General features: G+C 36.7%; 1 protein-coding gene across 1 annotated transcript in view; it reads left to right on the forward strand.

Moving 5' to 3' along the window:
• Window positions 1–9,921, forward strand: part of LOC145994602 (limbic system-associated membrane protein-like) — a 178,031-nt gene extending 168,110 nt beyond the window's left edge. Inside the window, exon 6 of the mRNA XM_083130644.1 lies at window positions 9,267–9,921. Coding sequence (XP_082986770.1) covers window positions 9,267–9,445 — 179 coding nt within the window. The 3' untranslated portion in view covers window positions 9,446–9,921. The remainder of the gene's footprint in view (window positions 1–9,266) is intronic.
• Window positions 9,922–24,640: the final 14,719 nt, after the last annotated feature.

Below are 24,640 nucleotides of genomic sequence, written 5' to 3' on the forward strand. Positions count from 1 at the left end.
CCTTAAACACTTTATTTTCTTTATCTACTTGATTAAATATGGTGCATTTAAGGTGTAAAATTTTTACATGTATTTTCGAAAAATATATTAATGTTGAATTTTATATTATTTGAAGGGAAAAAATTCCCCCAAAAAATCTCCATGGCGCAGCCTGCGTCATAATCCTCTGCACGTCTGCTAGAAAATAAATTACATTGCCTGTTACTTTTGATTCCTCGTCTACTTTGGGCCTCCCGGATGGCGCAATGTTAATCTAATCGTCTTGTAATAGAGACGTTCCCGGGTGGAGGCACGTAGTGGTTCGGATCCAACTTTAAACTGTAGGTCTAGTCACAATAAACCTATCTGTGCATAAAGTGCAAAACTCAAGATACTTTAAAGATAGCTTGTCATCTTAATCCTTCGCCGTTTCCTGCCTTTGGTTGGGTGGGCATAGAAGTCAAGCTTTTCCATTTTCCTCTGGTCTTCCACCATTCTTCTCTTTCCACGGTGTTCCAATCTTGTCCTCTTCTCTTAACGAATCATTCCATGCCAAATCAACACAGATATGTACAATTTCCAACCTGACCATCTCCGATTTCCATGAAATTTGGGGAGTTGAAACTATGCATGGAACATAGTAACTATGAACATTTCTAGTTTTGTTTGTCTTGTAATTGTTAAATTATTGAAGGTCAAATTCGTATAAATTGCCCTTCTTGAGCCGGCTTAGCTATACTAAATGTGCTGTAACTCCACCCCTATTTTGCCTAGAAAGCTCAAATAAAGCTTATTGTATAGGGAATTGTACAAGCCTTTTATAATTTTCACGTGACCTTGACGTTTCACCTTGAATGTCTCAAAACATGTCATCACCAAAAATCGTGAAAACATATATTTGGGCCTTGATGCCATACTCTAAAACATATCAAAAAATCATTCTGAGACTGCAATGGGATCAGAAGATACAAAATAATATGTGTAATGACTTTCCTTTGAAATGTTTGCGTTGAATTCAATATGGCGGTCAACAATATGCGCTTGACACACACAGCTAGGGATTTCCCTGTGCCTAACCTATTATTTTCATAACCAGGATAACTCCTTTACATTTTGTAGGAGGCGTTAAGAGACTTTTGACTCGTCATAGTTCATGTAATGAGGATTTTATCAGTCACATAGTTAAACATATTATTTTGTATCTTCTGATCCCATTGCAATCCCAGAATAATGTTTTGATATGTTTTAGAGTATGGAATGAAGGACCAAATATACTTTTTCACGAGTTCTGGTGATGACATGTTTTGATATATTAAAGGTCAAAGGTCAAGGTCACGTGACAAAATTACATTTTTATCCAAAGGTACGATTGTTATATATCACTGGCAACCTTGTTCAATTTCCTGTACAATAGGCTTTATCTGAGCTTTCTAGGTGAAATAGGGGTAGAGTTACAGCACATTTAGTATAGCTAAGCGGTCTCAAAAAAGGGCAATTTATACGAACTTTGACCTTCAATTAACAATTACAAGATGCACGAGACTCGAAATGTTCATAGTTGCTACGTTAAATGCGTAGTTTGAACTCAACAAATTTCATGAAAATCGGAGTTGGTCAGGTTGTGGGCTGTGTTGATTTCATATGGAATGACTCGAACAATCTCCACTATCTGCTCCTTCCACCGACATCTTGGTCTCTCCCTTGTCCTTATTCACACTCATTGTGCATTATAAGGCTCTTACTGGCAGTCGTTCTGCATCCATCCTCTCAATGTGTCCAAACCATCTCATCTGCGCCTCATCTATTCTGTCCTGGAGCTTCACCACCACCACCACTGTCTGTCGGATTGCCTTATTTCTTATTGTATCCCTTCTAGTCTTCCCCAATATACTCCTGAAAAATTTCATCTCCCCTGCCTGCATCTTTCTTTTATCTCTTTCTGTCATTTTCCAAATCTCTGCTCCATACATAATTATTGATACATAGTATGTATTAAATATTACCTTCTTGAATTTCATAGGTTCATTCATCCCTGTTCCATATTAATCTTCGAATGCTTTTTAGGAGTCCACCTCCCATTTGTCCTCTTTTGTTTACCTCCTCATCTATTCTTCCACTTCTCTCAATTGTGCTTCCTAGATATTTGACGCTCTCCACTGCAACTCTTCCGTGTCCATCTCTATTCTTGGTACTTTTCTGTCTCTGTTTCTTGTTGTTATTAGCACCTCACTCTTTTCTGCACTGAATTTCATTCCTGCTCTTCTGATTTCCTCATTCCAACTATCAAGCTCTCTCTGTACTTCTTCACTGTTTCTGCATATCACTAGGTCATCAGCGAACAACAGGACTTTCATATTTTTCTCTCCTATATTCTTCCCCACCTCTTTGTTAATTACATCCAGTGTAATTATGAAGATCATGGGGAAAGAGCACTTCCCTGTTTCAGTCCATTACTTACACTAAATACTCTGTTCTTCCAACTGGCGTCTTCACACAGCTCTGGTTGGCCTTTTATGTGCTCTGAACTCTACACACTCTCTTCCTCTACTCCTTTCTCTCTTAGAGCCTTCCAAATCTTTGTCCTGTCCGTGCTATCATATGCCTTTTCTATATATAGGAATGTCATAATCAAATCATTTCCATACTCATAATGCCTTTCCTGTAATTGCCTTATGGTGAATATCAGATCTACTGTTGATCTGTCTCTTCTAAATCCATACTGTCCCTCTCTCATGTTCAGCTCTGTTAACTTACTAACTCTCTAGCCTTCTTAAACCCGAAGGTTCATGGCTGCAGCAACATAGGCATTCCATCTGTCCCTATCTTGAGCAAGATGTACGTATATACTGTTTTCCATCCCTACCGATTTCCTGTAGGTCTATCTCAACGTTGTCCCTCCATCTTCGTCTTGGTCTTCCTACAGGTCTCTTACCATCTGGTTTCCCAACAAGAATCCTGTAAACTACTCTTTCCTCTCCCATTCGTGCCACATGGCCTGCCCACCCAAGTCTTCTTGATTTAATCATTCTAATAATATCTGGACATGAATGCAAATGATGTAGTTCTAAATTATGTAACCTTCTCCACTAATCCCTTTTAAGTCCAAATATTTTCCTAAGCATCTTATTTTCAAATACTCTCAATTTAGGTTTCTTTTTCAATGTAAGGGACCAAGTTTCACACCCATTTAATACTACAGGCAAAATTACTGTTTTGTATATTTTAACTTTTAGTTTCTTAGATATTAAACGAGAAGACAAAAGTTTACGAAGAGAGAAGTAACATGCATATCGCGTGTTAATATTACTCCTAAGTATTTGAATTTGAAAACTGGTTCAAACGAGTTGTTATTAATAATTAGATTTTGATTATTACCTAACACTTGGTTTCGGCCTGTAAGCATATATTTAGTTTTCTCTTTGTTAACTTCCAAACCTCTCTCTTTAGCAGTTTTGAAAAATATCTTAGCATTATTCTTGATTGTATTTATATCATCCCCTAATAAGTCTACATCATCTGCATATGCTAACAACTGTCACACCGTTTAATTCTATTCCTTCGTTAGTTTGTTTTACCTTCCTAACAGCATATTCTAAGGCAAAATTAAAGAGCAATGGAGATAATGCATCTCCTTGTTTTAAACCATCATGAATTGTAAATTTGTCAGACACATTAATACCCACACTAATTTTAGTTTCTGTTTCACTGGTGCATACTTTTACCATACTAACAAGCTTCATAGGTATTCCAAACTCGACTAATATATTATATAATTTATCTCTTTTGACCGAATCATATGCATTTTGAAATCAATGAATAGCTGATGGACATTTTGATTATATTCCCACTTTTTTTCAAGTGTCTGTCTAATGTGAAAAATTTGATCTTCAGTAGATCTGTTACGTTTAAATCCACATTGATAATCAATCACCTATAATTTTATTAGCATATGGTGTTAGTCTTGTTAAAATAATGTTAGATAATATTTTATATGTTGTTGAGAGTAGAGAAATTCCACGGTAATTATTGCAGTTCATTTTATCACCTTTTTTAAACACAGGAACAATTATGGATACTTTCCACTGTTGAGGGATTTCTTCTTTATTCCATATTAAACAAATTAATTTATGAATTTGACATATTAACGAATTTCCACCATATTTATTTAACTCAGCTGGTATTAAATCAATGCCAGGTGCTTTGTTATTCTTTAGCTTTTTAATAGCATCTTTAATTTCAGTCAAGTTAGGTTCTGGAACTAAAGGTTTTGCTGTGCGCACTTCATTATCTTCTGATTTATCTTCTACATGAACATTTTAAAGGTCATTAAAGTAGTTCTTCCATCTATTTAGAATATCGCTTGGATCAGCTAGAAAATCACCGTCTTTATCTTTTTATCAAGTTTACTTTAGGATGCCACCCCTTTCTAAATTCATTTAAACCTTTATATAACTCTCTGATATTTTTGGTTTTGCTGTTTGTTTCAATTCCGTTAATTTTACTTTTCTAGTAATCTCTTTTCTTTACTTCTAAACGTGCTGCTAACTTCTCGCTTTATTCTCTTATAATGCTTTGATTTGTATCATCAGAGTTATTTAACTACCTAAGTCTAGCCTAATTCCTTATTTCTATTAGATTATGACATTCATTATCAAACCATGGCTTACTTTTTCTTGGTTTATGGTATCCTATACTTTCTTTAGCTGCTGATTTTATTGCATTACGTATGTGCTCCCAATTCTTATTTACGTCTGTTTCATTTATATTTTCATCATAATTTAAATCCTGCAAAACATCGAATCTATTGGACAGTTTAATTTGGTAATCTTTCTTAATTCTTTCAACAGCAAATTTTCCTGTATTAAATTTTAGAACTTTTAGATTTTGTTGCTTATGATTTATCACTGCGAGTCTTTCTCTTAATTTAGCAATTACTAAATAATGGTCACTGGCACAGTCAGCACCTCTATGTGTACGAACGTCAATTATACTAATATGCCTTCTCTTATCAATGAGAATATGATCTATCTGATTATGAGTTTTACCATTTGGAGAAGACCAGCTATATTTATTCAGCTCTTTTACTTCCCTTATTCTTTTCTCTAATATTTTCTCATACACCTATGCTGAGCGACACGTTAGTGCTATTCCTCTGTATTTTTTACATTCCCCTCTGTCCACCTTCTTCAATATGGGAACAATTGAGGACGAAAAGTGGTAAACGTTGTAAGTGCCAAAAGCAAAATTTTGGGAAATCGCATCGTTCGCACATCAGCCCGTAAGATTGTTCACACTAGTGATCTCTTTAAACGCGTTTTCACGTTTACCACATTATAAAGCATGTCACATTTCACAGTTTAACGTGGAAAACGGTGTTTGAATTGTTTTGTCACTTACAGCGTTTACCAATTTTAGTCTTCAATTAGTACCTTCGTCCAATATCTTGGCACTTACATGTCTTTCCAAACTACCTTGTCTGCTTCAATATTTAACCTGCTACCTTTCGAAATAGCTTTATGACAATCAGGTTTTGCTACGAAAGGCTGTTGAAATATTTATCCGCCTCGATGGGTGAGGATCATTATTTTCATCGACTAATCTCGCCACTGAAGATTTCAGGTTCGAGTCCCTGTCTGGGCTAATTCATATTCAGTCCCTATTAATCAAAAGAGACAAAATTGGTATAGATACATCCAGCACATTGAAACACACCGTACATAAATATTGCACGTTGTGAAGGTAGGGCCCTACACACTAACAATCGAGAACATTTATGGAGGTGATGTGATCAGCACCACGCTCCGGCAGCTTTAACCCCATAGTTGCCCATTTATTATAGGCAGGTTGAAACCCATAGCGGATCCATGCTGGGACAATGTTGGAAAATTTTCCACAAATCACCTGCGTCTAGAATCAAACCCCTATTGTAAACCTCTCTAGGGATTGAATTGATTGATTTGGCTTATTTTACTTCGGATATCTTCAACTATCGGCTAATCGCGAAGATGAGGATGAGTGATGATGTGATGAAATGATGAAGGCGCACTCACAAAGAATATCCAATGCCCAGGCCGGGATTCGAACCCGGGACCCGTGGCGTCGTTGGGCGCTGTGCTAACCACTTCACCACGGAGGCTGGCTCTAGGGACTGAACACTCGCGGTTCATAAAAGGAGCAAAAAGGTGACGCTAAATAAGAAGCTATTACAAATTCTAAATTTGTCAAATGTTATCCCTATTATGTTATGAAAACATTGACTCTAGAGGGCTGACTGCTACACAAATCTACCGCGGGCCCATTTAGCCAATATATACCATGTAACGTTCAAATTCCCTCACCTACTGGCACAAGAATCTTACAGAATTCAACATGTAGCGTCGTGTTGCATGCTGTTCGACGTCGTGCTTAGTGGACACTAATAAACCATTTCCATCGAAGCAACAGGTCGCGAGTAGCATGGAGCATGGGTCACCGCCTGCTGCACGTTCAGCGACTGAGAAAGGCAAAAAGGAAAGACGATCTCGCCGGTGACGAGAAGTATTTGTTGGGGAGGAGTAGCAACACGACTTGTCTCCGACATTGATCCGCTGGCGGTAGAGTATCTGGATATCATTCGGCACGGGAGTTTCGTGTGGAACGTGCACGAGAGACAAATTGAACATGACGTGTCATCGAAAGGCCCACGTCTTGTAACTTTTTGAAAGGTTGGCGGTATCAGTCACCACAACCAACTTCTCGATGGGTAGAAAATATCATACATGGTGGTTTCTAAATAGCCGGAAAACAAGTTCGGTGGTTGAGATGGATCTACAGTTTAAAGTGAGATTCGATCCACAATGTGCCTCCACCGAGTATCAAACCCGGGGCTCTTGATCACAGGTCAACGACATTACCATTACGTCATCGGGAAAGTCTTTAAACAAGATCTTGCAGAAGATATATGTTGCTGATTTCTCTATACAACTCTAAATCCCGCGCATTTCCTTTGCTCCTTAAATCCACACATATTTGGAAAGGGTAGCTAGCTGGATAGATAGACTGAACTATTGTTTTAAGTGCACTTTATGCATAGAAAGGCTAATCGGGACTGGACCTACAGTTTTTAATGCGATTTGAACCACTGTGCAATCTCCTTCCACCGGTTAGTATCTCGCTGGCATCCACACCTTTATTTCAGTTATAACGTTCAAACCCGCCTCCGTGTCAGAGTGGTTAACACAGCCAGAGGTCACGGGTTTGAATCCCGTCCTGGTATGGGTGTCCTTTGTGAGTGTCCCTTCATCATATTCAGACTATCATCACTCATTCCCATCTTCGAAATTAGCAAAAAGTGGCAGAAAAGCGAAGTTAAATAAACCAAATTAATCAATACATAAATTATAATGTTCAATAAACAGTCAAACGTTGATATATTAATACTGAATTTATTTTTGTAACAAGTGGAAACAACGATTGAAGGATCCTATACCTGTCTTGCACAAAAATGTTCCTCTTAACTGCAAGTTTTCTTAAACCAATTTTGCAGAACCTTTAGACTTAGATTAAAATCAAAAGTATATCCGCTATTATTTATTTTAGTTTCTTTCCAAATTTTATGGAAATTTTTAAGACGTGAGGTTTGAGTATGAAATTTGAATACTCGATTAATTTTCGAAACACAAAATCTTGATGACCTCATTCTGGGGTTCATTTCATGTAATTGGTTTGCTTATTTTATGTCGCTATAATGCAGCTTTTATCTAATCTCGAGGATGATCATCAATTGTTGTTAAATGAGAAGGATGAAATGATAATCACAGGCCCTAGAGTGGATTATGCTAGCTGTGGATGCCCCAGATGCCAGAGTTTCGTTCTCCTGCGAGAACACCTGGAAACATGATGGTACTTGAAGCTAATTGCGTCGGAAACAGGCCCATACAGAATGAGTCGATACTGATGCCAGTGGTATCTGTATCGGAAAGTATCGGTTGGATTTTATTTACCTATTTTGGTCGATACTTTTCCGGCATTTTAGCCGTTTTCAGGCCCCGCAAAAAATGTCACACAACACTTTTACGGAGTTTAATTATCCTGGAAGTTATTCAAAATTAGAGGCTTCAATTGATTTTGTGCCAATAATATGTGAAAGAACTACATGGTGATTCCAAAGTCCCTTAACACCCCCTATAAAATGAATGGGAGTTAGGCTGGGTACAAATGGTCATGATAGAAACAGGTCAGGCCTAGGGGGAACCATATTTTTGTCTTCCAAGCGAACATCCGCCTTATTGGTGGCCGCCATATTGAATGCAACTCAATTCTTTAATGGGAAGGGGGTGATGCAATATATCAAATCAGGCTAGAATTTCATGAAGATTCTTTTTCTAACCTGTCTTTAATCAGGAAAAAGTTATGACTGCATTGCATTTCTCGTAAAATTCTTGCCTAACTTGATAAATAACATCACCCCCTTTCCATTAAAAAAAATTGAGTTGCATTCAATACGGCAGCCACCTATAAGGCGGACGTTTGCTTGGAACACATCACTATGGTTTTCCCTAAGCCTAACCTATTTCATGATCAATTGTACCCAGCCTAACTCCTTTAAATTTTTTAATCGGGTCTTAAGGGACTTTTGAATCACCCTGTATTTTGTAATTCCGTAACAGACCATTTTATGTTATGATCTATTTTCTTATTATTTTAAAGCAGCCGCTTCCCGTGGTGGAGTGGTTAGCTAATCGCGCTACGACGCCAGGTGGGCATGGATGTTTGTGAGTGTCCGTTCATCAATTTCTTCATATGAGGCGTTGCTGATACGAAGGGCAAACTCAACAAACGTACATTGGAGGGAAATGCGTTTCAAGTTATCAGGCACAGTGCAAACTCCACAAGAACGAGGTAAGGGTAGATCGGAAAGTTTCCTGCGTGATTTCTAAAGTTTTTTTGCTGAGTTTGCCCCGTGCCTCACAACTTGAAACACATTTTCCTCTAAATGTACTCATCCCCATCTTCGCAAATTAGCAAGTGGCACAAAATGCGAAGTAAAATAAATCAAATCAATCAATCAATATTTTAAAGCAAAACTCTGGTAAATTGATGCTTTGAATATTCGTCCACAAATATTTTTTTTTAAAAAATGAAAAAAAAATCATTTTGGATTTCGGTAAGAATATCGATACCGGTATGGGTGTCGGTAGCCCTGTTTGTGAGCCGTATTGACTTTACACACACGGTTCAACTCTGTCAAAATACGAATGAGTGTACTCAAAAGGCGGTGTTTCATGTCGTATTTTCTCTGTTTGCAGGTGAAAACCCAGCAGCAATGCAGCACAGCGGCCGAGGCCTCTCCTGGCTCCGGTCGCCCTCCCTGTGGCTCCTCCTGGCGTGCGTGTTCTTCTCCGTATCCTCCTGTCGCAACACAGACTTGTTGATCCCCATCATGCTCCCGAACGCCGTCGAAAGCAGGACTTCTGGGCATTTGTAGTGGGGCAACCACGGACCTTGCAGAGGGAACGTAAACTATGGTGGGTGTTTGTGTGCATCTTTATGATGGTTATCTCTCACGTGAACATCAAGACGGACTGATCAACTTTACAGCAGAGGACTTCACGAAAGTGAGGGATAACACGGTAGGACGTCAACAAACGGAGAAAAAGCGCTCAGTGAAATTATCATAGTTGGATGATTTTTTGCTATATTTTAGTGACTATGATGATCTCATGAAAAATAAATCAGATTGTTCATATTAATTCGTTTTGTGTATAAATGTGTTGGTACCTCTCATTTTATTCCCCTTCGGTGAAAAGGTGTGGACTGTTAACTAAGGGAAACATTTCAGCTGGACTTATTTCAGATGTGGAAATAAAATTTCGCCTTTAAATTGAAGAAAAGAAAAAAGGTATCAGGTTAAATGAATCAACTTTGTATATTGTTCACTTTGTAGCCTGGGTTAGCATTAAAGAAAACACACGACAATTATTCTATAGTTGCTCATTTCAATCCCCTCTATCTATTTCTAATTATAAATAATAATAATAATAATAATAATGCATATGTTGATGAACTTTATACACATTGTGTAAGATATTTGATATAATATGGACATCTTGAGGCAGTACTTCAGTATACAGGGTTAGCCTAAAAGAAATATACACTTCCAAAATTTTACAGAAATAAGAGTTTTAATAACAGGGTTGAAATATTTACATGGTTTGGAAAGTACCTCCTGAAGTTTATATTGGTAAGTTACAAGTTTGACCCTTTTGTAACACGACAGATATCAATGCTATAGATAGTCCACTTCACCCCAAACACTACTTTCCCTCTTGCACAGACAACCAGTCTCCTTAAATTTCCTGCTCAAATCGTAGATTGACTTCTATGTTTACCATATCGTGTTCTAAAACGACGCTGCACGATAGAACCAGAATTTGTTTTTACACATTTAATCACGCAGAAAGCCTTCTCAACCTTGTTAGCGGCCATACTGCTGGGCTTACGTCAAGGATGCTCACGTAATGCTGACGTCACGAAGACAAACGAAAAGCGGAGGTCGTAAACTCGATGACTTTCTCTATACAACAGTACTAAATGCTTTCTTATGTAACAAACAAATTTCAATTTACAAGGCGTTTAAACTGTCTATTTCTTTTAGGCTAACCCTGTATTGTGGCTATCGCCGCGTAGTTCTTTATCACAAAGAAGATTCTTAAATAAAAATTAAACATTAAAGTATGATATGGGAAAACAACCCAAACGGCTAAAGATATCAACAATCACGAACTTGCTTCCTGTATCATATGACAACATCCAAATTATTTTGTTAATTAATAAAGGAATGCTAAGATATATGCCTGGATTACCTTTGCAATGTACTGAATTTTTTCGATAACCTGAAGCTCCATCTTATGATCTTTAAACGTCATAGTGTAACACAAATTATGGCAATCGGAGAATTTTGAAATTAAATATTATTGGTGAACAAATAAAATCTACTGGGTCACATTAAAATTAAAATGTTTAGTGTGTATATGTATATGTGTGTGTGTGTGTGTGTGTGTGTGTGTGTGTGTGTGTGTGTGTGTGTGTGTGTGGGTGTGTAGTGTGTGGTGTGTGGGGGATATGTATAATTTGCTGCATGCAATATAATATTATTTATCACGTTCTCTCAGAGAGTGCAGTGTTAATTCTCTCGACTTCTAATCACGGGGTCCCGGGTTCGATCACCGGTGTAGACAAATTGCCCCTTTGTTCGAATTACAGTTTGAACTGTAGATGGACTTAATCTTACAACTTCTGGCATACATTCTTTATCAATAACTTGATTTTAAAATGGAAACAGGAATTGAAGAACCCGATGCAAGAACCAGACAGCTCCAAATTATAAAAGTTTTCAGGAGACACGAAAAACTTAATAAAAGAATGAAATGTCGAAGACGTTAATGGTATTCACGTGCAATAGCTAGAAGCAACAGTAACATACATATTGAAGTGTCCGGTCCCGATAGCAACTGCTGCACGCCGCCGAGTGGCCGAACACTGAACTATAGCCGCTGCAAGAACCAGACTACTCAAGGAGCTGTCTGCTATGATGCGCCGGCAGAAACACGCCAGACAACACCTTTTCCATTCCTACTACGCAACAAATCTGTGGATCTGTTTGATTCTTGCACCGAGGTCTTCAATTTCACTTCTTAATTATGAAAATATCATTTGCATTAAAAACAAATCAAAAGTGTTCGAGCCCGACCCTGTGGCCGAGTGGTTAGCATATCGCGCTGCGACGCCAAGGGTCCCGGGTTTGAATCCCGGTCGGGCTTGGTTGTTTGTGAATGTCCATTCATCAATTTCATCATTTCATCACTCATCCCCATATTCGCAAATTAGCCAAGAAGCACAAAACGCGAAGTAAAATAAACTAAATCAAATCAAATCAAAATCAAAAAGTGTTCGTATATGTTACAGGAGTGATACTTTCTATGGTAACATACATTCCTATAAAATAATAAATAATCTGTGTAAGTGACAAAAAGTAATCAATTTTTTAGTATACACTTCAAAATCGTTGGTAGCTTATAACACAATACACGATTGGGTGAGAACTATTGAGAATTTGCGACATCCCCGAGGAGCACTGATAAAATCAGCCCTTGAAGTGACAATTTTTTAGGCCGGGGATGTTTTCTGGCAACATAAACAACACAAATGAAGCTATTGACAAAATATTTGAAGTACGTTATGGTCAATAATGCCAGACGATTCCGTGCAAACGTCAAATCGCGCCTAACTTCAATCAGTGTTGCCAAGGCTCAAAATATAAATAGTGGCCCTCGTATTAATGTTCCTCGTCACAAAATGAATAACACGAATCTAGTGCACAGGTCACTAATTAACACTGCGGATTTGTACAACTAGTCCCTGTCACTCACTCACGCAGGGTAGAATACACGGCGCGGTAGAAAAAGACAAAGTCCCGAAACTTTACTCCGACTGTCGCAGAGGTGTTGTCGGTTCAGAAACTGGCGGTAGACTGTATGTGTTTGTCCGTTCTGCCACTATTTAAAGACAACTTGAAATTTCGAAATCTAACAGACTGACCTTTAGGCACGGAAATCTGAAGTTGCGTCGTTGGTGGTCAAGCGTCCCTTTTTTGCTTGGTCCAGCTTCTTCAAGCACACGTGTTGCGTTAGAATGGGGTGAAAAGAACAGTTCTACCCTCATCCGGTACGTAACATGTTCCTCCAGTAATTGGCCTCTCAAGTGGACTTTCTGTCGCCAAATGCACAAAAGTCGCTCAAACAGTGAAAGATTTATCACAGCACACTGTTAGTTCCAAGCTCCTCTGACCGAATGGGGGAAAAGTCGACAAAGGCAGAGAAATACAAAAGGTTCAGAAACGAGGTGTTTTTCTACCGAAGCTTCAAGAGGATACGAAGGTTACAGAAAAATATAGAATAATAAAAACGTAGGTGACAAAAACTGATTGTCATACCCTGCTAATGCAAAATTTGAAATTGCCAATTATTTTGCACCACATTGTGTGAAAACCCTATTCTGAAATGACTAGAGAACTTATGCTTATAATTAAAATGGAATACTCGCCCACTGATAATTAATCAATATTTTGAATTACCTTTTGAAGCATCATTATCAGTTAGAGCATGGTATAAATGTGGGTATTGGTTCAGAGTGGTGTTTAAAAGTTCTACTACCTTATTGACACCTGGGAATGATCAGCTGGTTCCTACATCTACCATGGGATGACAACTTCAACCATGAGATGACTTTCTTGTTTCTTTCTTTCAGAATCCTCAGCATATGATGTCACATTAGGATTGTTTTTTTTTATCAAATTTGTATTTTTGTAATGTTAGCCAACATTTTTCAACAGTGCTACCTTTGTCATCTATCATGATTTAGTTTTATTTGTTAATAAGCTTTCTTAATATTTCTTTGAGTAAATGAGTTAGCACTACTGATTCTTTTCACCTCCTATAGAGCGACCACAAACAAAAGAAACTTCTGCAAAAAGTCTCTGTGCACCTCCCCCCTTTTTCCGTTCAACTCTGACCATGAGGAAGCATGCTCCACTCTGCCCCTTCCCTCCATGTGGGAGTACAGGGCCGAGGAGTCGCAGGTCTGTGCAGGTTTTCTGGCTTGTGGTTCCACTGTCACCTTCTTTATTTCGTGACAATTTCCATATTACATGTGTAGCTAATGCAGACTTTATTTTCCTTGCTCCTTGTAATTCAGGATGGGACAGATAAGCCTGATCATTTTTGAAATGATGAAGCGCGGTAGATGGAAGGAGTTCGTCTTTATTCATGTGCTGTCCATGCATCCATATGTATGCAATTATTGGTGAAAGAGAATAATTGTGATTTACACCAACACTAAGTGTGGAAAGTAACATCTTGCAAATGACATTTCAACAATCAAAGTGCGGTGCATTGCATTCCGATGGCTCCATGGTGACTGAAATGGCTGCTAGTGAGGAGTGGAATCCCCACCACCTCCCGTCCCACGACCCCACTATGAGAGGCGATGCAACAACAAAACAACAATCGGCAGGTTTTTCTTCCCCAGAAAATAAAAGTTTCAGCAACAGACTCCAGCAGTTTGTGAACCATAATGGGAGTCATTTGCAAGGTGTTATTCTCCACATTTATGCCCGGTTTGCTCAACGCGTGTTAAATTTTAAAGAAGCGTTAAATCAAGTTAACACTATATTAGCACATCGAGGCATTTCTCCAACTTTTGGTAAGGCCAACAGACCTCTAATGTCATCGTTAAATCTAAAGGCACTCTTTTCCTTCATTAGAGTGCTTAACAGCGCGTTGTGTTGTGTCGGAAATAAGATGTCGAAATTGTGTATGCCAGCTATTGTGTTGAAAGATTATCCCAAACCGATTTGAACACATTAATTGCATACCATCGCAAAACGTATACTAGTTCGATTTCTTTCTACAGCAAAAATAATTCTCCCATTTCGTATTTCATATTATAACAGGGTGGCGACAGACCTGGAAAACCGGGAAAAGTCATGGAATTTGAGGTGTCAAAAAAAGTCAGGGAAATATCAGGGAATTTCGTCGTCATTGACTTTTTTTATATATATACATACTCATACATATATACTGTATGTATACAGCATAGGCCTATATGGTGTATAAATAGTTTGTTAATTTATAATAAAGGTTGGCTCAAAAAGTCACTTAACACCCCCCATACAAGGCCACTGCTGCGCGCAACATGGAAATGGTGGACCAATCGTTATCATGCCAAGGGGGAACCACGTTGACGCCATCCGCGCCGTCGGAAGCCATCTTAATGTCCGCCATCTTGAATTCAACTTCAGAATTTTAAATGGGAAGGGGGTGATATGAAATATCAAATCAGGCTAGAATTTCACGAGAAATGCAATGGTGAAGGTTTTTTCAACGTATCTTTAACCAGTAGTAGTTGTGGTGTGTGTGTCTTTATATTGTGTTATAGTTGTGATGTGTTTGTGTGTGTGTCTTTATATTGTGTTATAGTTGTGATGTGTTTGTGTGTGTCTTGTGTAGTAGTTATGCTGTCTAATGTGTTTGTGTTCGTCTTGTGTAGTAATTGTGCTGTCTAATATGTTTGTGTTTGTCTTGTGTAGTAGCCATTCATATTGGGGGTTAGGCGTAGAGCTGACAACTCTGCACTATAAAAAGACATGTCAAGAAACAGAAATATAAGGCCATGGATGTTCCCAAGGTAAAATATTCCGGAGGTAAAATAGTCCCCCGTTCGGATCTCCGGGTGGGGACTACTTTGGGAGGTCCCTGGACTAAAGATAAGATCTACGTTAGGAATAAGGATATTAAATTGGGCACCTGGAATGTTCTGAGCCTTTACCGGCCTGGGGCATTTCAGTGTACAGTTAATGAGATAGTTAAATATAAATTAGATATAGCAGCTGTCCAGGAAGTTAGGTGGCCAGGAGAAAGAAATTGTAAAACTAAAATTTATACTTTTTTCTATGATGGTACTGAAAATCATAATTTTGGAACAGGCTTTTTCATAAATAATAGAATTATCTCGGCTCTTAAAACAGTAGAATTTATTAATGAGAGGATATCATATGCAGTTTTATAGGGTAGGTGGTGTAAAATTATTTTAATAAACATACATGCACCAACGGAAGATAAAGATGATAATACTAAAGATGATTTTTATACAGAGTTAGAACAGATCTTTGATAAATTTTCTCAGTATGATATGAAAATTCTGTTAGGTGACTGTAATGCACAGATTGGCAAAGAAGAGACATTTAAACCCACGATTGGTAAAGAAAGTCTTCATGAATTAAGTAATGATAATGGTATAGATTGATTACTTTTGCAACCTCAAAGAATTTAATTGTGAAAAGTACCACTTTTAAACATAAAGATATCCATAAATATACCTGGTCTTCTCCAGATGGGAAAACTCATAATCGGATAGATCATATTCTCATTGATAAGAGAAGGCATACTAGTATAATTGACGTTCGTACATATAGAGGTGCTGACTGTACCAGTGACCATTATTTAGTAATTGCTAAATTAAGAGAAAGACTCTCAGTGATAAATCATAAGCAACAAAATCTAAAAGTTCTAAAATTTGATACAGAAAAGTTTACTGATGAAAGAATTAATAAAGATTACCAAATTAAAATGTCAAATAGATTTGATGTTTTGCAGGATTAAAATTATGATGAAAATATAAATGAAACAGACGTAAATAAGAATTGGGAGCACATACGTAATGCAATAGAATCAGGAGCTAAAGAAAGTATAGGATACCATAAACCAAGAAAAAGTAAGCCATGGTTTGATAATGAATGTCATAATCTAATAGAAATAAGAAATCAGGCTAGACTTAGGTGGTTAAATAACTCGGATGATACAAATCTAAGCAATTATAATAGAATAAAGCGAGAAGTTAACTGCACGTTTAGAAGTAAAAAAGGAGATAACTTGAAAAGCAAAATTAACGAAATTGAAACAAACAGCAAAAAAAAAAAAAAAATATCAGAGATTTATATAAAGGTGTAAATGAATTTAGAAAGGGGTGGCAACCTAAAGTAAACTTGATAAAAGATAAAGACGGTGATTTTCTAGCTGACCCAAGCGATACTCTAAATAGATGGAAGAACTACTTTAATGACCTTTAAAATGTCCATGTAGGAGATAAATCAGAAGTAAATGAAGTCCACACAGCAGAACCTTTAGTTCCAGAACCTAACTTGACTGAAGTTAAAGATGCTATTAAAAGGCTAAAGAATAACAAAGCACCTGGCATTGATTTAATACCAGCTGAGTTAATTAAATATGGTGGATATTCAGTAATATGTCAAATTCATAAATTAATTTGTTTAATATGGAATAAAGAAGAAATGCCTCAACAGTGGAAAGAATCCATAATTATTCCTGTGTTTAAAAAAGGTGATAAAATGAACTGCAGTAATTACCGTGGAATTTCTCTACTTTCAACAACATACAAAATATTGTCTAACATTCTTTTAACAAGATTAACCCCATATGCTAATGAAATTATAGGTGATTGATTATCAATGTGGATTTAAACGTAACAGATCAACTACAGATCAAATTTTTCACATCAGACAGACACTTGAAAAAAAGTGGGAATATAATCAAAATGTTCATCAGCTATTCATTGATTTAAAAAAAGCATATGATTCGGTGAAAAGAGATAAATTATATAATATATTAGTCGAGTTTGGAATACCTAAGAAGCTTGTTAGTATGATAAAAATATGCACCAGTGAAACAGAAAGTACAATTCGTGTGGGTATTAATATGTCTGACAAATTTACAATTCATGATGGTTTAAAACAAGGAGATGCATTATCTCCATTGCTCTTTAATTTTGCCTTAGAGTATGCTGTTAGGATGGTAAAAGAAACTAAAGAAGGACTAAAATTAAATGGTGTGACTCAGTTGTTAGCATATGCAGATGATGTAGACTTACTGGGGGATGATGTGAATACAATTAAGAATAATGCTAAAATATTTTTCAAAACTGCTAAAGAGATAGGTTTGGAAGTTAACAAAGAGAAAACTAAATATATGCTTACAGGCCGAAACCAAGTGTTAGGTAATAATCAAAATCTAATTATTGATAACAACTCGTTTGAACCAGTTTCCAAATTCAAATACTTAGGAGTAATATTAACAAATGAAAATTATATTAAAGAGGAAATAAAAACTAGGCTTAATTCAGGAAATTCATGTTACTTCTCTCTTCATAAACTTTTGTCTTCTCGTTTAATATCTAAGAAACTAAAAGTTAAAATATACAAAACAGTAATTTTGCCTGTAGTATTATATGGATGTGAAACTTGGTCCCTTACATTGAAAGAGGAACATAATTTGAGAGTATTTGAAAATAAGATCCTTAGGAAAATCTTTGGACCTAAAAGGGATGAGGAGACAGGTGAGTGGAGAAGGTTACATAATTTAGAACTACATAATTTGTACTCATGTCCAGATATTATTAGAATAATTAAATCAAGAAGACTTAGGTGGGCAGGCCATGTGGCACGAATGGGAGAGGAAAGAGGAGTTTACAGGATTCTTGTTGGGAAACCTGATGGTAAGAGACCTGTAGGAAGGCCAAGACGAAGATGGAGGGACAACATTGAGATGGACCTAAAGGAAATCGGTAGGGATGGAAAAGAGTATATAGATCTTTCTCAAGATAGGGACAGATGGAGAGCCTGTGTTGCTGCAGCCATGAACCTTCAGGTTTAGGAAGGCTAGAGAGTTAGTTAGTTATGTTTTCTGGAAACTTTTGTCTATTCGTGGAGTACAAATATGATTTAACGTGTTAACAACTCGACAGCTGAAGAGGTGCTTTGTGTAAATTTTTCTAGCTGGGACATACCATTCATCTTAAACTTCCTACTTCGAGCACTGATTATCATATCAAACCTAATAGCATAATATAAAACCAATATACAGTATTACAAGACTAAAATAAAACCTTAAAAGTTTATTAAAAATTGTAGGGCATGATGTATACAGCTCAAATTTACATGACGTGTTAACTGTTATTTACAAAACGACCTTGATGCTGCAACACTGATCAAGTGAGCTTCAGAATACCATGTTTGATATTTTAAAGATGGCGTCTCCTATACACTCTTGCAACAGTGAGGAGGAGTGATTTATTGCCATCTGTCAGCCTAAAACTCACAGAAATTTATCGGCATATGATAATCAATATATCTGTGTATGTTTACCACACCAGCAAGTTTACTAATAGAGGGAAAGTTCAATAATGACCTCAGTTCGTAGGTAGATGTGTGGAAAAGCCTTCGCAGTCGTTCATAAGTGACTGCACGTGGACCCCAAAGGCTTATTCTTCTTCAGATATTCAGGCACTAACTCAAACTAAAAAATATATGTAGATCAGCAATAGATGCAGCAACTTGTGCAGCCACACATAGAGAAATGCAGTAGATAAGAAATAAATACAAATTAAGGTTTTTCATTTGACTGCCCCTTGTATAAATATAAAAACATTTTTTTTCAGTTATTAGTCTATGTAATACACTAGAAATATATAAAATACAGTAAAATTAAAATACGATGATACATAATGATTGGAACTCTTTTATCTACTATAAAGTATTTTCCAAAGCAGTTTGTAGATTTACTTTAAAGGTCTTGAGCTTTTCAACATCCTTATAAGTATTTGCCCGAGTGTCACATAATTGGATGCCTGATAAAAATGATCCTATTTGGTAAGTAGTTAAGCGAACTTACAGAATGTGAAAATTTATTCTTGTCTGGTACTTTAACTTGGTTATTTTGTTTCGTGCATAAATGCTAGTAAACATTCTGTCTACTTCGATTTCATACCCTTTCACATTAGTCAGCAACAGTGCCTCAAAATTCTCTCAAACTCCGAACAACGACATTGAACTACTTTTTCAGCGGAACATTCACGTGAAACGTTTATTCGCCATTCATGTCGTTTCAGAAGTACGGAGGAAGTTTCCCTTTATGAACCATCTGTACAGCATTGAGTGACGCTGTAAACTTTCTCTCACAGAAAACTGGCACAATAAACCACTTTCGATTCGGAGTAGGGATCCGCCGACCATGGGAAAGTTTACGTCTCCATGGCATGTACACCATAACTGTGGGATCCCGTCTGTATATAAGACGACCCGATCAATACTCATAAAAATGTCTTGGAGTAAGTTATGGATACTCAGCGTGTGGGCGACAGAGCCTTCCAAATTGGACATCGGATGAGAAAAAATTCAGATAGATCTTGTCCACACACTGGAGATTTAGTTTTTCTAATTTATCTTGCAAATCAGTGTCTTCTAATATAACTGTCTATAAAACATGGGCTATAAAAATTTGCTAAAAAAGCAGTTTATGGATTTATACAGTTCCCAAGCAAAGACATGCATAGCAACCAACACAAGTGTTTACTTTAGCAAGAATATTCGCACCAAGTACCTGAAAAAGATGTTTCGTTTCAGCTGTTCGCCTTATCTGTATATATTTTTAACAGCTACGCACTTATCTTAAGTGTGTCGTAAGCTGACCAACTCAATTTCTATCATCTTGCTACGCAGAACTACTCTCCATTGTCAAATAATGGTAAGACAACCCACCCCTAGAACATTCTCAATTTTTGGTGAATATTCAGGGTGATCCTTTGTCACTAAAAGGTTTTCCAGTTTCCTTTGAACTAAATGAAAGAATTATAATTTTGTGCGAATTAATAAAGAACAGACTAAAGCGAAATTTTAATTCATTTACTTATTACAAAAAATCATTATTCAATTGCTTTCGTAGAAACATGTGTAAATTAAATTCTAAATTTAAAAAGTTCCCTTCATTAAAAGAGGAAAGTGATGTGAGGTGTGTCCCGAAAGTCAACTTCACTCTCATGCAGTATAATCTGTAACTGCATGCTTGCAGGCGAACGAGGTTCTGGTGCCTTTACCTATAGCTAGTATAATCCACTTTGTCGGGTCGTGTTGTCCTTTGTTTTTCCTTGCGTGTACCGAGTCTCCCGTAGAACCTCATATTTGTACCTAGACAAGGAGATTTTAATCCTCAGACGCAGTTAGTTTTAATTGCCTGTAAGAAGTCTAAGTTCTAGGAATTGCGTGAGGAAGATTTTGAACAGATATTTCATTTTAGAGTTACGGTTCTGTTTTCAGATTTGTTTTAGTTAAGGAGCTTGTCCATGTTTTGCGTGACAGGCACAAATAGCCTATTTGCTGACGTGCCCATAATTTAAAAAAAAAACAATCAATCAATTAAAAGAGTAGCATCCAGTGAGATGCACATACGTATTGCAATAGAATTAGCAGCTAAAGAAAGTATAGGATACCATATACCGAGAAAAAGTAAGCCATGGTTTGATAATGAATGTCATAATCTAATAGAAATAAGAAATCAGGCTAGACTTAGGTGGTTAAATAACTCGGATGATACAAATATAAACAATTATAATAGAATAAAGCGAGAAGTTAACCGCACGTTTAGAAGTAAAAAAAGAGATTACGTGAAAAGCAAAATTAACGAAATTGAAACAAACAGCAAAAAAAAAAAAATATCAGAGATTTATATAAAGGTGTAAATGAGTTTAGAAAGGGGTGGCAACCTAAAGTAAACTTGATAAAAGATAAAGACGGTGATTTTCTAGCTGACCCAAGCGATATTCTAAATAGATGGAAGAACTACTTTAATGACCTTTTAAATGTCCATGTAGGAGATAAATCAGAAGTAAATGAAGTCCACACAGCAGAACCTTTAGTTCCAGAACCTAACTTGACTGAAGTAAAAGATGCTATTAAAAGGCTAAAGAATAACAAAGTACCTGGCATTGATTTAATACCAGCTGAGTTAATTAAATATGGTGGAAATTCATTAATATGTCAAATTCATAAATTAATTTGTTTAATATGGAATAAAGAAGAAATCCCTGAACAGTGGAAAGAATCCATAATTCTTCCTGTGTTTAAAAAAGGTGATAAAATAAACTGCAATAATTACCGTGGAATTTCTCTACTCTCAACTACATACAAAATATTGTCTAACATTATTTTAACAAGACTAACCCCATATGCTAATGAAATTATAGGTGATTGATTATCAATGTGGATTTAAACGTAACAGAGCAACTACAGATCAAATTTTTCACATCAGACAGACACTTGAAAAAAAGTGGGAATATAATCAAAATGTCCATCAGCTATTCATTGATTTAAAAAAAGCATATAATTCTGTCAAAAGAGATAAATTATGTAATATATTAGTAGAGTTTGGAATACCTAAGAAGCTTGTTAGTATGATAAAAATATGCACCAGTGAAACAGAAAGTACAATTCGTGTGGGTATTAATATGTCTGACAAATTTACAATTCATGATGGTTTAAAACAAGGAGATGCATCATCTCCATTGCTCTCTAATTTTGCCTTAGAATATGCTGTTAGGAAGGTAAAAGAAACTAAAGAAGGACTAAAATTAAATGGTATTACTCAGTTGTTAGCATATGCAGATGATGTAGACTTACTGGGGGATGATGTGAATACAATTAAGAATAATGCTAAAATATTTTTCAAAACTGCTAAAGAGATAGATTTGGAAGTTAACAAAGAGAAAACTAAATATATGCTTACAGGCCGAAACCAAGTGTTAGGTAATAATCAAAATCTAATTATTGATAACAACTCGTTTGAACCAGTTTCCAAATTCAAATACTTAGGAGTAATATTAACAAATGAAAATTATATTAAAGAGGAAATAAAAAGTAGGCTTAATTCAGGAAATTCATGTTACTTCTCTCTTCATAAACTTGTGTCTTCTCGTTTAATATCTAAGAAACTAAAAGTTAAAATATACAAAACAGTAATTTTGCCTGTAGTATTAAATGGATGTGAAACTTGGTCCCTTACATTGAAAGAGGAACATAAATTGAGAGTATTTGAAAATAAGATCCTTAGGAAAATCTTTGGACCTAAAAGGGATGAGGAGACAGGTGAGTGGAGAAGGTTACATAATTTAGAACTACATAATTTGTACTCATGTCCAGATATTATTAGAATAATTAAATCAAGAAGACTTAGGTGGGCAGGCCATGTGGCACGAATGGGAGAGGAAAGAGGAGTTTACAGGATTCTTGTTGGGAAACCTGATGGTAAGAGACCTGTAGGAAGGCCAAGACGAAGATGGAGGGACAACATTGAGATGGACCTAAGGGAAATCGGTAGGGATGGAAAAGAGTATATAGAACTTGCTCAAGATAGGGAAAGATGGAAAGTCTGTGTTGCTGCAGCCATGAACCTTCGGGTTTAAGAAGGCTAGAGAGTTAGTTAGTTAGTTAGTTAGCATCCATTGAGAGTTCTGGAAAATAAAATCGTAATAAACATATTTGGGCCAAGCAGAGAATGGTTCCACGAGTGAGTGGGGAAGGTTACAGAGAACTGAACGGCATAATCTATGTATAACCATAACTACCCCATGCGATTCTTAGAAGAATAAATTCAAGACGATTTGAGAAGAGGAGAGAAAAGTATATGCGTTTCCATTTCGGAAGCCTAACGGTAAGAGATCCGTTAGGTCAACACGATGATAGAATGACTACATGAAGAGGACCTGAACGAAATTGGTAGATCAGTTGACTGATCTTACCCAGGAAGAGGACAATACACCTTCAGAATAAGGAATGCCAGAATTTCGTTAGCGAGATATTCTCCGGAGCTAACACGATTACCTGATAACGTAGTGCCTAACGCAGTCGTCCTGTAAGGAAGAGAGACAGGTTTTGATTTACTGTAGGCACACTCTTCAGTTTTCTGGTTCCAACTTTAAACTGTAGAGAAGGAACCATTTAGCCTATCAAAACATAATGTGGGCTCATAATAAAATTGTCAAAATTTTGCCCAAATATTTAAATTTCAGATGATTCACTGTATTGTTTCCTTCTAAGTTATAATCGTACGTTTGCTAAGATAAATTACTATTCTTTTCCTATTTATTTTGCACAAGTTGAAATGAAGTATACTGCGATAAATAAATACTTACATGTACTAACAGTGGAAATGTATTATTTTTCACCATTTTAAAAGGGAATTTTCGCCCTATTTTATTTCGATTGCTTTTCAAACTAGTTCTAATTTAAAATTAAAATGTTAACTGATGAAAGACGATTCAAGGGTCACAGCAAAAGTAATGAGCAATGTTTTTCTAAATTATCATGTTTATTGAAAAACTAAATCTACAGTCCTTTGTTTACTTTTACAAATAATCTCCACTTCCTCGTACACATTTTTCCAACTGCTCTCGAAGTTTTAATGTACCCCTGTGGAAGAACTTTCTATCTTTCCGAAGACACTGCTTTTCGTTGTCTCGTATCATTGGCCTTCACAAATACAGAGAGATGGTAATCTGACGGTGCCAGATCAGGAAGGTAGGACGGTCGTGGAAAAACTTTCCACGCCATTTTGTCAATTTCTTCCGATTTGAAGCAAGTTGAGTGTGTCCGATCATTGTTGTGCTGGAGGATGATCTTTCATTCTGGACGTTTATCGCTCAATATACCACGAAGCGTGTTCAATGTGTGGACATAACGAGGAGCGTATATGGTTTGCCCAAGTTCAAGAAAATCTCCCCACCCTTCTCCTTGTTGCATTCAGTTGATGCTGTTCGAGGGCGACCGCTACGAGGCTGATCTCGAATTATCGTGCACCAACTTTAAAATGCTTCACCCATCTTCTAATACTGCTAGCACCTATGCCCATATTTGCATAGACACGCTTGAGTCTCTGGCTAATTTCTGGATCAGCGATTTACAATTTAAAGATAAAGTCAATAGCAGGATGCTGAGGAAACGACATATCGTTGCCTGCCATTTTGTTAAGAGAAATACTGGTCACGTGATGACAGCTAATAACAGATGAGGCTACCTACCACACGATGCTCATGACGTTTGGTATGACCCCCGTATTTCTCGCGAGGAATACCATATAGACAATATTAATGGAGACACTTAATTCTTTTTTAACGTAATCATTTCAGCAGGGCTTACTTTCCGGCACACGATGGGTAAGAATGCTAAATTAATGTTTTCCTGTTCCCCCCAAGTACTCCCTGTCCCGGGAATCTCTGGAGC

Source organism: Lepisma saccharinum, chromosome 11 (assembly GCF_977018435.1).
Source record: "Lepisma saccharinum chromosome 11, izLepSacc3.1, whole genome shotgun sequence".
Lineage (NCBI taxonomy): Eukaryota > Metazoa > Arthropoda > Insecta > Zygentoma > Lepismatidae > Lepisma > Lepisma saccharinum.